The sequence below is a fragment of the Eucyclogobius newberryi genome, unplaced genomic scaffold (genome assembly GCF_026437365.1).
Source record: "Eucyclogobius newberryi isolate DKJ021-1_F unplaced genomic scaffold, fEucNew1.0.hap1 SCAF_22, whole genome shotgun sequence".
Taxonomy (NCBI): domain Eukaryota; kingdom Metazoa; phylum Chordata; class Actinopteri; order Gobiiformes; family Gobiidae; genus Eucyclogobius; species Eucyclogobius newberryi.
Genome location: NW_027315857.1, coordinates 26321369 through 26335090, shown reverse-complemented (window position 1 = coordinate 26335090; position 13722 = coordinate 26321369). Strand labels below are relative to the sequence as shown.

General features: G+C 40.8%; 1 protein-coding gene across 1 annotated transcript; it reads left to right on the top strand.

Moving 5' to 3' along the window:
• The first annotated feature begins 349 nt into the window (after positions 1-349).
• LOC140372032 (snaclec alboaggregin-B subunit beta-like) lies at positions 350-2013 on the top strand. Its single transcript, XM_072459287.1, has 4 exons — positions 350-569; positions 923-1234; positions 1299-1384; positions 1769-2013. The coding sequence occupies exons 1-4, from the start codon at positions 440-442 to the stop codon at positions 1892-1894; spliced, it is 654 nt and encodes a 217-aa protein (XP_072315388.1). The 5' UTR covers positions 350-439; the 3' UTR covers positions 1895-2013.
• Positions 2014-13722: the final 11709 nt, after the last annotated feature.

Genomic DNA, 13722 nt, shown 5'->3' with positions numbered 1-13722 from the left:
TGAGAGCTGCTGCAGACGGAGGAACAGACGGAGGAACAGACGGAGGAACAGACGGAGGAACAGACGGAGGAACAGACGGAGGAACAGACGGAGGAACAGACGGAGGAACAGACGGAGGAACAGACGGAGGAACAGACGGAGGAACAGACGGAGGAACAGACGGAGGAACAGACGGAGGAACAGACGGAGGAACAGACGGAGGAACAGACGGAGGAACAGACGGAGGAACAGACGGAGGAACAGACGGAGGAACAGACGGAGGAACAGACGGAGGAACAGACGGAGGAACAGACGGAGGAACAGACGGAGGAACAGACGGAGGAACAGACGGAGGAACAGACGTGAGGAACAGACGTGAGGATCGGACTTTATCAAACCAGCGACAACCCCCTCGACATAAACAGGAAATGGCACTGGTCTCATCCCGAGGTCCAGTACAATGGTGGTGGAGTGGTGGACAAATCAACCTAATGATTATAGAGGAGCTGAAAACTGTGTGTTGATTCATCTCGAAAACAAATGGGCTGATAGACGATGTGATCAGACACATGGTTTTATCTGCTACGACGGTGAGAACTGTTTTTTCTTTTATGACACTTGAAAATCAAAGAAATCATGTTTTAAATACTTTATTCCTTTGTTACTATTGTGTTCTCTGTTTCTACATGTTTACTTATTTATCTAAGGACATAGCATTTACATTGGACGAACCAGATGCAATGTTTTAAGTGTTATTGCAGAATATGCTAATTATCAACACCTGTCCATTGGGCCAATTTAGAGTTGACTATTTTGCCTAACACATGCATGTCTTTGGACATATATAGACAGTGGAGATGTGTCTCGTATCAGGATATGAGAGTTAGGACAATATTTGCAGTAAAATCCACTGTATTATTTCTAAATAGCTCTTGTTCTACAGAATCCTCCAGCTCCACTGTCATGATCGATAGCACCAAAGTAAACTGGTTAGAGGCTCAGCAGTTCTGCAGAGAACACCACACTGACCTGATGAGTGGACAGGACCAAGGCAAATATCCAGACAGTTCCTCCTACTATTATTGGATTGGTCTGTCCCGGGACGCCTGGGCGTGGTCAGATGGAAGCGACTCCTCCTTCAGAACCTGGAACTCAGATGTAAATCCACTGAAGCATAAATGTGCTGCTCTGAGAGCTCAGGGCCGATGGGAGAGCGACGCCTGTGACCTAAAGAAACCCTTCATCTGTCACGGAGGTGAGTGACGAGGAACAACCAAAACTCATGTGAAATGACTTTTTAAAACTCTTTATTATTGCAGGTTTGAAGACTCAGAAGACTTTGGTGAGAATAAGTCTGTCCTCAGCTGTAGATCTCAACTCACACGACTCTTCAGTCCTCAAACAGGTACATGTAGTACTCTGTAGTTGTGTATTATTATATTTATGCAGATCAATGGAATGGAACACATCCAGGAGCTTTAACGTTTGAGAGACTGAAACATGAAGTGTTAAACTAACACAAGAATCACATGAGTTTTAGAACATGTTTGTAGCTCTAAACGACACATTTACATCGTGATAGATGTGATTTAGATTCACTGCAGCTTCGTTCAAGTCGTTCTTAGAATCATTTTCAGGGTTTTATTTCTGCATCACAAAAGCCACTGGTTTAAAATTGTGCACAAATGAATAAATCTGTGTTTTCCTTTATTGTCTTTAGTTCCAATGTCTGTGTTTGTTGTTCTCATTTCTCAGTCTCAGAAAATGAACTTCTCTCCTTTTTCTTCAGCTGAACGACCACTTCAGAGCAAACAACCTCCACGTCAAACTGAGCTGGAAAAGAGGAAACGATGGAAAGGTTTTCCAAAAACAAGACGAAAAGAAGACGAGCTGTGATGATTTATTTATGGTTTAATCAAAAATACTACAAAGAGTAACAGTAATATCGTAGTACTATCCACAAACTGGGTTATGTAGTATGTAGTATTATGTATATGTAGTATACATGTAGTATATAAGTAGTATATATGTAGTACACAGGTGTACTACTACATTACATGTTGTATACATGTAATGTAGCATGTGTGTGTGTGTACACCCACAAACATATATATATATATATATATATATATATATATATATATATATATATATATATGTATATATATATTTACTACTAGTTCATCTGTACTCAGGCTTGTGTGTGGTCATAATGTTTTGCTGTGTGGGTCAGAGGCTTGTGGGGAAGGTGGATGTAGGATTGTATTTAATGAACTATAAAGCACTTTGTGTCACATTGTCCTGTATGAAAAGCGCTTTATGAATAAAGTTTGATGAAAGGATAATTTCACAAATATTCTTTGACAATAAATTAAATCAGTGTCTGTTTTTTTGTACAGAGGGATCTCAGTCTCTTCCTCCACCTGGAGCCAAAGTCAGACAGAACCGTGCAATCACATGGTTTATTTCAGTGAGGAACGTGTCGGTGTAATCCCTCATTCGTCCAACCAAGAAGCAGGACAAAAGGGAAACTGAACAGAGAAGGACGGGTGTTTCTATCCCTTATGTGTCTGGCCTGTCGGAAAAACTGCAGAGAATTTTTAGACAACACGAAGTCCCTGTTTATTTTAAACCAGGAAACACTTTAAGACAAAGACTGGTTCACCCTAAGGACAAGTTGCCGACTCAAAAACAGAGCAATGTAGTTTATTCGATCCAATGCAGTGAAGAAAGCTGTAAAGAACGGTACATAGGTGAGACGAAACAGCCTCTACACAAGAGGCTTTATCAGCACAGAAGAAATACTAGTTCAGGACCTCAGAGCGCCGTGCATCTCCATCTTGAAGCCTCTAATCACTCGTTTGAAGACGGTGAGGTGAAGGTTTTAAGCAGGAGAAAAGATGGTTTGAAAGAGGAGTCAAGGAAGCTATTTTTGTTAAAAAAGAAAGACCTTCTTTAAACAGAAATGGAGGGCTCAGATTTAATCTTCCTGTTATTTATAATGGGTTACTGAACCCCTGGAAAGGTAGAAGACCAGGACATTTAGATGCTAATCAGGTCCTCAGGGTGGTTGAGCCAGGGTCTCACAAAGACAAAGAGGATTCTAACAGCCCATTAAAATTCTGAATAGGCTCGGTAGATACAAGGGGGGAGTTTCTGTTGAAACAAACAACTCTTTCTACTTCAGGAAGGCTCCTCCCAATGGGCGGGTCTTACCACAGAACAGTATTAATATCGGAGTTCTCGATCTAAATTCTTTTATTGACAATGACTCTTGGATGAGAGTCGAAACGTCAATTTTTTCTAACTGAGTCCAGATGAAACAACTGAAGCTTTTTCTACTTCAGTGAGGAACCATAAAAAAACACATGAGACGGAGGAATAAAGGACCTGCGCTTGAACATAACTGTAAATGCAACATCATAAAACTGTAGACATTTGTTCACACGGTTTCATTATTATGCACTGCTGTTTATGAAGTCACCGTCTCCGTCAAACACGTTTAACAAAGTCGCTCTCCGCTTTGACTTCAGTCATTATTTTTAAGGCAGTCAGAAGTAACCGGTCAGTCTCGTGAAATGGGCCCATTGGTGGCTAACGTGCTTATGGCTAATTACTCTATTCTACTCTATTTTTACAATGGTAACAATAAATACTTTTGATCACATGACCTTTAAGACGGCGTGCAACTGTACGATATAATGTACCTTTGCCTGTTTGGCCAATCAGCTGGAGCTATGGGAGCGCGTGCGTCACAGCAACAAATCATTTCTAATTGAGTGTCTGCTGATGTCATAAAGCAGACATTGTATTTTAGGATTGAAGGATTTTTGACACATTTCCACTCCCTAACACTTTCACCGATTTCAACAAGTTTGACCTCTTTACAATCACTTTCACCGTCTTAGGGGCTGGTGCTTTTGACATTTTTACATACCTTATTTCTTTCAGTATTTGCAAAAGTAAATTGCTAATGCTAACACTAATGCTATTAGCATTAGCATTAGTGTCTCTACAGGGAGGAGGGGGTGCAGCCGGGTCACCGAGGCTCTCTCTTCCTTTCTCCCTGCTCAGGTCTGCGTTCAGCACCATATATATATAATTATATATATATATATATATATATATATATATATATATATATATATATATATAATTATATATAATTATATATATATATATATATAATTATATATAATTATATATATATATATATATATATATATATATAATTATATATAATTTATATATATATATATATATATATATATATATATATATATATATATATATATAATTATATATGATGTCACGTATGAAGGTGTAAATTCATTTTTTCTAAACCCAACAAATGAAAATGAAATATTGAAAATTGTGAAGAGCTGTAAAAAAAAAATCAACAGAAAATATAATAATGGGTTCGATATGTTTTTAGTCAAAAATATCATGGAACATATTGTCAATCCATTTACTCACATCTGTAACTGATCTTTTAAAACAGGAATTGTTCCTAATCAAATGAAAATAGCAAAGGTCAATCCCTTGTACAAAGGTCAGTCCCTTGTACAAAGGTCAGTCCCTTGTACAAAGGTCAGTCCCTTGTAGAAAGGTCATTCCCTTGTAGAAAGGTCAGTCCCTTGTACAAAGGTCATTCCCTTGTACAAAGGTCATTCCCTTGTACAAAGGTCAGTCCCTTGTACAAAGGTCATTCCCTTGTACAAAGGTCATTCCCTTGTACAAAGGTCAGTCCCTTGTACAAAGGTCATTCCCTTGTACAAAGGTCAGTCCCTTGTACAAAGGTCATTCCCTTGTACAAAGGTCAGTCCCTTGTAGAAAGGTCATTCCCTTGTAGAAAGGTCATTCCCTTGTACAAAGGTCATTCCCTTGTACAAAGGTCATTCCCTTGTACAAAGGTCAGTCCCTTGTACAAAGGTCATTCCCTTGTACAAAGGTCATTCCCTTGTACAAAGGTCAGTCCCTTGTACAAAGGTCATTCCCTTGTACAAAGGTCATTCCCTTGTACAAAGGTCAGTCCCTTGTAGAAAGGTCATTCCCTTGTACAAAGGTCATTCCCTTGTACAAAGGTCATTCCCTTGTACAAAGGTCAGTCCCTTGTACAAAGGTCATTCCCTTGTACAAAGGTCAGTCCCTTGTACAAAGGTCATTCCCTTGTACAAAGGTCAGTCCCTTGTAGAAAGGTCATTCCCTTGTACAAAGGTCAGTCCCTTGTAGAAAGGTCATTCCCTTGTACAAAGGTCATTCCCTTGTACAAAGGTCATTCCCTTGTACAAAGGTCAGTCCCTTGTACAAAGGTCATTCCCTTGTACAAAGGTCAGTCCCTTGTACAAAGGTCATTCCCTTGTACAAAGGTCAGTCCCTTGTACAAAGGTCATTCCCTTGTAGAAAGGTCATTCCCTTGTACAAAGGTCATTCCCTTGTACAAAGGTCAGTCCCTTGTAGAAAGGTCATTTCCTTGTACAAAGGTCATTCCCTTGTACAAAGGTCAGTCCCTTGTACAAAGGTCATTCCCTTGTACAAAGGTCATTCCCTTGTACAAAGGTCAGTCCCTTGTAGAAAGGTCATTCCCTTGTACAAAGGTCATTCCCTTGTACAAAGGTCATTCCCTTGTACAAAGGTCAGTCCCTTGTACAAAGGTCATTCCCTTGTACAAAGGTCAGTCCCTTGTACAAAGGTCATTCCCTTGTACAAAGGCCAGTCCCTTGTAGAAAGGTCATTCCCTTGTACAAAGGTCAGTCCCTTGTAGAAAGGTCATTCCCTTGTACAAAGGTCATTCCCTTGTACAAAGGTCATTCCCTTGTACAAAGGTCAGTCCCTTGCACAAAGGTCATTCCCTTGTACAAAGGTCAGTCCCTTGTACAAAGGTCATTCCCTTGTACAAAGGTCATTCCCTTGTAGAAAGGTCATTCCCTTGTACAAAGGTCATTCCCTTGTACAAAGGTCAGTCCCTTGTAGAAAGGTCATTTCCTTGTACAAAGGTCATTCCCTTGTACAAAGGTCAGTCCCTTGTACAAAGGTCAGTCCCTTGTAAAAAGGTCAGTCCCTTGTACAAAGGTCAGTCCCTTGTACAAAGGTCAGTCCCTTGTAAAAAGGTCAGTCCCTTGTACAAAGGTCAGTCCCTTGTACAAAGGCGGTGACAAACATTTGACTTGTAATTATCGACCCATTTCTTTACTTTCACAATTTTCAAAAATATTAGAGAAATACTTTGTTAAAAGATGAGATAACGATGTTGAAGTTAACAATGTGACATGAGCATCAGTTTGGTTTTAGAGCACAAAGGTCCACAACGATGGCAGTTGTTCATCTGGTTGAAAATATTTCACAATCATTAGATCAAAACCTCATACAATAGGTTTATTTTTTGATTTACAGAAAGCATTTGATACAATTGACACACAATTTAACTACAACAATTGGAAAAATATGGCTTTAGGGGAAAAGCAAAATCTTGGTTAAATAATGACTTATCGGATCGATTCCAATATGTTCATCTGAAGGAGCAGAGTCTAGTGGTCAGAGAATTAGTTGTGGTGCCACAAGGCTCTGTTTTGGGCCCAAAATTATTTTTATTATATATTAATGATATCCAAAAAGTATCTGATGTTCTTAATTTTAACTTGTTTGCAGACGATACCACAGTTTACTACAGACGATACCACAGTTTACTACAGACGATACCAGTTTACTACAGACGATACCACAGTTTACTACAGACGATACCACAGTTTACTACAGACGATACCACAGTTTACTACAAACGATACCACAGTTTACTGCAGACGATACCACAGTTTACTACTGACGATACTACAGTTTACTACAGACGATACCACAGTTTACTACAGACGATACCACAGTTTACTGCAGACGATACCACAGTTTACTACAGACGATACCACAGTTTACTGCAGACGATACCACAGTTTACTACAGACGATACCACAGTTTACTACAGACGATACCACAGTTTACTGCAGACGATACCACAGTTTACTACTGACGATACTACAGTTTACTACAGACGATACCACAGTTTACTGCAGACGACGCCACAGTTTACTACAGACGATACCACAGTTTACTACAGACGATACCACAGTTTACTACAGACGATACCACAGTTTACTACAGACGATACCACAGTTTACTACAGACGATACCACAGTTTACTACTGACGATACCACAGTTTACTACAGACGATACCACAGAGACGATACCACAGTTTACTACAGACGATACCACAGTTTACTGCAGACGATACCACAGAGACGATACCACAGTTTACTACAGACGATACCACAGTTTACTACAGACGATACCACAGTTTACTACAGACGATACCACAGTTTACTACAGACGATACCAGTTTACTACAGACGATACCACAGTTTACTACAGACGATACCACAGTTTACTACAGACGATACCACAGTTTACTACAGACGATACCACAGTTTACTACTGACGATACCACAGTTTACTACAGACGATACCACAGTTTACTGCAAACGATACCACAGTTTACTACAGACGATACCACAGTTTACTACAGACGATACCACAGTTTACTACAGACGATACCACAGTTTACTACAGACGATACCACAGTTTACTGCAAACGATACCACAGTTTACTACAGACGATACCACAGTTTACTACAGACGATACCACAGTTTACTACAGACGATACCACAGTTTACTACAGACGATACCACAGTTTACTGCAGACGATACCACAGTTTACTACAGGCGATACCACAGTTTACTACAGACGACACCACAGTTTACTACAGACGATACCACAGTTTACTGCAGACGATACCACAGTTTACTACTGACGATACTACAGTTTACTACAGACGATACCACAGTTTACTGCAGACGATACCACAGTTTACTACAGACGATACCACAGTTTACTGCAGACGATACCACAGGTTACTACAGACGATACCACAGTTTACTACAGACGATACCACAGTTTACTGCAGACGATACCACAGTTTACTACAGACGATACCACAGTTTACTGCAGACGATGCCACAGTTTACTGCAGACGACGCCACAGTTTACTACAGACGATACCACAGTTTACTACAGACGATACAACAGTTTACTACAGACGATACCACAGTTTACTGCAGACGATACCACAGAGACGATACCACAGTTTACTACAGACGATACCACAGTTTACTACAGACGATACCACAGTTTACTACAGACGATACCACAGTTTACTACAGACGATACCACAGTTTACTACAGACGATACCACAGTTTACTACAGACGACACCACAGTTTACTGCAGACGATACCACAGTTTACTACTGACGATACCACAGTTTACTACTGACGATACTACAGTTTCCTACAGACGATACCACAGTTTACTACAGACGATACCACAGTTTACTACAGACGACACCACAGTTTACTGCAGACGATACCACAGAGACGATACCACAGTTTACTACAGACGATACCACAGTTTACTACAGACGATACCACAGTTTACTACAGACGATACCACAGTTTACTACAGACGATACCACAGTTTACTACAGACGACACCACAGTTTACTACAGACGATACCACAGTTTACTGCAGACGATACCACAGTTTACTACTGACGATACTACAGTTTACTACAGACGATACCACAGTTTACTGCAGACGATACCACAGTTTACTACAGACGATACCACAGTTTACTGCAGACGATACCACAGTTTACTACAGACGATACCACAGTTTACTACAGACGATACCACAGTTTACTACTGACGATACTACAGTTTACTACAGACGATACCACAGTTTACTGCAGACGATACCACAGTTTACTACAGACGATACCACAGTTTACTGCAGACGATACCACAGTTTACTACAGACGATACCACAGTTTACTACAGACGATACCACAGTTTACTGCAGACGATACCACAGTTTACTACTGACGATACTACAGTTTACTACAGACGATACCACAGTTTACTGCAGACGATACCACAGTTTACTGCAGACGACGCCACAGTTTACTACAGACGATACCACAGTTTACTACAGACGATACAACAGTTTACTACAGACGATACCACAGTTTACTACAGACGATACCACAGTTTACTGCAGACGATACCACAGAGACGATACCACAGTTTACTACAGACGATACCACAGTTTACTGCAGACGATACCACAGAGACGATACCACAGTTTACTACAGACGATACCACAGTTTACTACAGACGATACCACAGTTTACTACAGACGATACCACAGTTTACTACAGACGATACCAGTTTACTACAGACGATACCACAGTTTACTACAGACGATACCAGTTTACTACAGACGACACCACAGTTTACTACAGACGATACCACAGTTTACTACAGACGATACCAGTTTACTACAGACGATACCACAGTTTACTACAGACGATACCACAGTTTACTACAGACGATACCAGTTTACTACAGACGACACCACAGTTTACTACTGACGATACCACAGTTTACTACAGACGATACCAGTTTACTACAGACGATACCACAGTTTACTACAGACGATACCAGTTTACTACAGATGACACCACAGTTTACTACAGACGATACCACAGTTTACTACAGACGATACCACAGTTTACTACAGACGATACCACAGTTTACTACAGACGATACCACAGTTTACTACAGACGATACCACAGTTTACTACAGACGACACCACAGTTTACTGCAGACGATACCACAGTTTACTACAGACGATACCACAGTTTACTACAGACGATACCACAGTTTACTACAGACGATACCACAGTTTACTACAGACGATACCACAGTTTACTACAGACGATACCAGTTTACTACAGACGATACCACAGTTTACTACAGACGATACCAGTTTACTACAGACGACACCACAGTTTACTACAGACGATACCACAGTTTACTACAGACGATACTACAGTTTACTACAGACGATACCACAGTTTACTACAGACGACACCACAGTTTACTGCAGACGATACCACAGAGACGATACCACAGTTTACTACAGACGATACCACAGTTTACTGCAGACGATACCACAGTTTACTACAGACGATACCACAGTTTACTACAGACGATACCACAGTTTACTACAGACGATACCACAGTTTACTACAGATGACACCACAGTTTACTACAGACGATACCACAGTTTACTACAGACGATACCACAGTTTACTACAGACGATACCACAGTTTACTACAGACGATACCACAGTTTACTGCAGACGATACCACAGTTTACTACAGACGACACCACAGTTTACTACAGACGATACCACAGTTTACTACAGACGATACCACAGTTTACTACAGACGATACCACAGTTTACTACAGACGATACCACAGTTTACTACAGACGATACCAGTTTACTACAGACGATACCACAGTTTACTACAGACGATACCACAGTTTACTGCAGACGATACCACAGTTTACTACTGACGATACTACAGTTTACTACAGACGATACCACAGTTTACTGCAGACAATACCACAGTTTACTACTGACGATACCACAGTTTACTACAGACGATACCACAGTTTACTGCAGACGATACCACAGTTTACTGCAGACGACGCCACAGTTTACTACAGACGATACCACAGTTTACTACAGACGATACCACAGTTTACTACAGACGATACAACAGTTTACTACAGACGATACCACAGTTTACTACAGACGATACCACAGAGACGATACCACAGTTTACTACAGACGATACCACAGTTTACTGCAGACGATACCACAGAGACGATACCACAGTTTACTACAGACGATACCACAGTTTACTACAGACGATACCACAGTTTACTACAGACGATACCACAGTTTACTACAGACGATACCAGTTTACTACAGACGATACCACAGTTTACTACAGACGATACCAGTTTACTACAGACGACACCACAGTTTACTACAGACGATACCACAGTTTACTACAGACGATACCAGTTTACTACAGACGATACCACAGTTTACTACAGACAATACCACAGTTTACTACAGACGACACCACAGTTTACTACAGACGACACCACAGTTTACTACAGACAATACCACAGTTTACTACTGACGATACCACAGTTTACTACAGACGATACCACAGTTTACTACAGACGACACCACAGTTTACTACAGACGATACCACAGTTTACTACAGACAATACCACAGTTTACTACAGACGACACCACAGTTTACTACAGACGACACCACAGTTTACTACAGACAATACCACAGTTTACTACTGACGATACCACAGTTTACTACAGACGATACCACAGTTTACTACAGACGACACCACAGTTTACTACAGACGACACCACAGTTTACTACAGACAATACCACAGTTTACTACTGACGATACCACAGTTTACTACAGACGACACCACAGTTTAATACAGACGACACCACAGTTTACTACAGACAATACCACAGTTTACTACTGACGATACCACAGTTTACTACAGACGATACCACAGTTTACTGCAGACGATACCACAGTTTACTGCAGACGATACCACAGTTTACTACAGACGATACCACAGTTTACTACTGACGATACCACAGTTTACTACAGACGATACCACAGTTTACTACAGACGATACCACAGTTTACTACAGACGATACCACAGTTTACTACTGACGATACCACAGTTTACTACAGACGATACCACAGTTTACTACAGATGACACCACAGTTTACTACAGACGATACCACAGTTTACTACAGGCGATACCACAGTTTACTACAGACGACACCACAGTTTACTACAGACGATACCACAGTTTACTGCAGACGATACCACAGTTTACTACAGACGATACCACAGTTTACTACAGACGATACCACAGTTTACTACAGACGATACCACAGTTTACTACAGGCGATCCCACAGTTTACTACAGACGATACCACAGTTTACTACAGACGATACCACAGTTTACTACTGACGATACCACAGTTTACTGCAGACGATACCACAGTTTACTACAGACGATACCACAGTTTACTACAGACGATACCACAGTTTACTGCAGACGATACCACAGTTTACTACAGACGATACCACAGTTTACTACAGACGATACCACAGTTTACTACAGACGATACCACAGTTTACTACAGACGATACCACAGTTTACTACAGACGATACCACAGTTTACTGCAGACGATACCACAGTTTACTACAGACGACACCACAGTTTACTACAGACGATACCACAGTTTACTGCAGACGATACCACAGTTTACTACTGACGATACTACAGTTTACTACAGACGATACCACAGTTTACTGCAGACGATACCACAGTTTACTACAGACGATACCACAGTTTACTGCAGACGATACCACAGTTTACTACAGACGATACCACAGTTTACTACAGACGATACCACAGTTTACTGCAGACGATACCACAGTTTACTACAGACAATACCACAGTTTACTACAGACGATACCACAGTTTACTGCAGACGATACCACAGTTTACTGCAGACGACGCCACAGTTTACTACAGACGATACCACAGTTTACTACAGACGATACAACAGTTTACTACAGACGATACCACAGTTTACTGCAGACGATACCACAGAGACGATACCACAGTTTACTACAGACGATACCACAGTTTACTACAGACGATACCACAGTTTACTACAGACGATACCACAGTTTACTACAGACGATACCACAGTTTACTACAGACGACACCACAGTTTACTACAGACGATACCACAGTTTACTACAGACGATACCACAGTTTACTACTGACGATACCACAGTTTACTACTGACGATACTACAGTTTCCTACAGACGATACCACAGTTTACTACAGACGATACCACAGTTTACTACAGACGACACCACAGTTTACTGCAGACGATACCACAGAGACGATACCACAGTTTACTACAGATGATACCACAGTTTACTGCAGACAATACCACAGTTTACTACAGACGATACCACAGTTTACTACAGACGATACCACAGTTTACTACAGACGATACCACAGTTTACTACAGACGATACCACAGTTTACTACAGACGACACCACAGTTTACTACAGACGATACCACAGTTTACTGCAGACGATACCACAGTTTACTACTGACGATACTACAGTTTACTACAGACGATACCACAGTTTACTGCAGACGATACCACAGTTTACTACAGACGATACCACAGTTTACTGCAGACGATACCACAGTTTACTACAGACGATACCACAGTTTACTACAGACGATACCACAGTTTACTACTGACGATACTACAGTTTACTACAGACGATACCACAGTTTACTGCAGACGATACCACAGTTTACTACAGACGATACCACAGTTTACTGCAGACGATACCACAGTTTACTATAGACGATACCACAGTTTACTACAGACGATACCACAGTTTACTACAGACGATACCACAGTTTACTACAGGCGATCCCACAGTTTACTACAGACGATACCACAGTTTACTACAGACGATACCACAGTTTACTACAGACGATACCACAGTTTACTACAGACGATACCACAGTTTACTACAGACGATACCAGTTTACTACAGACGATACCACAGTTTACTACAGACGATACCAGTTTACTACAGACGACACCACAGTTTACTACA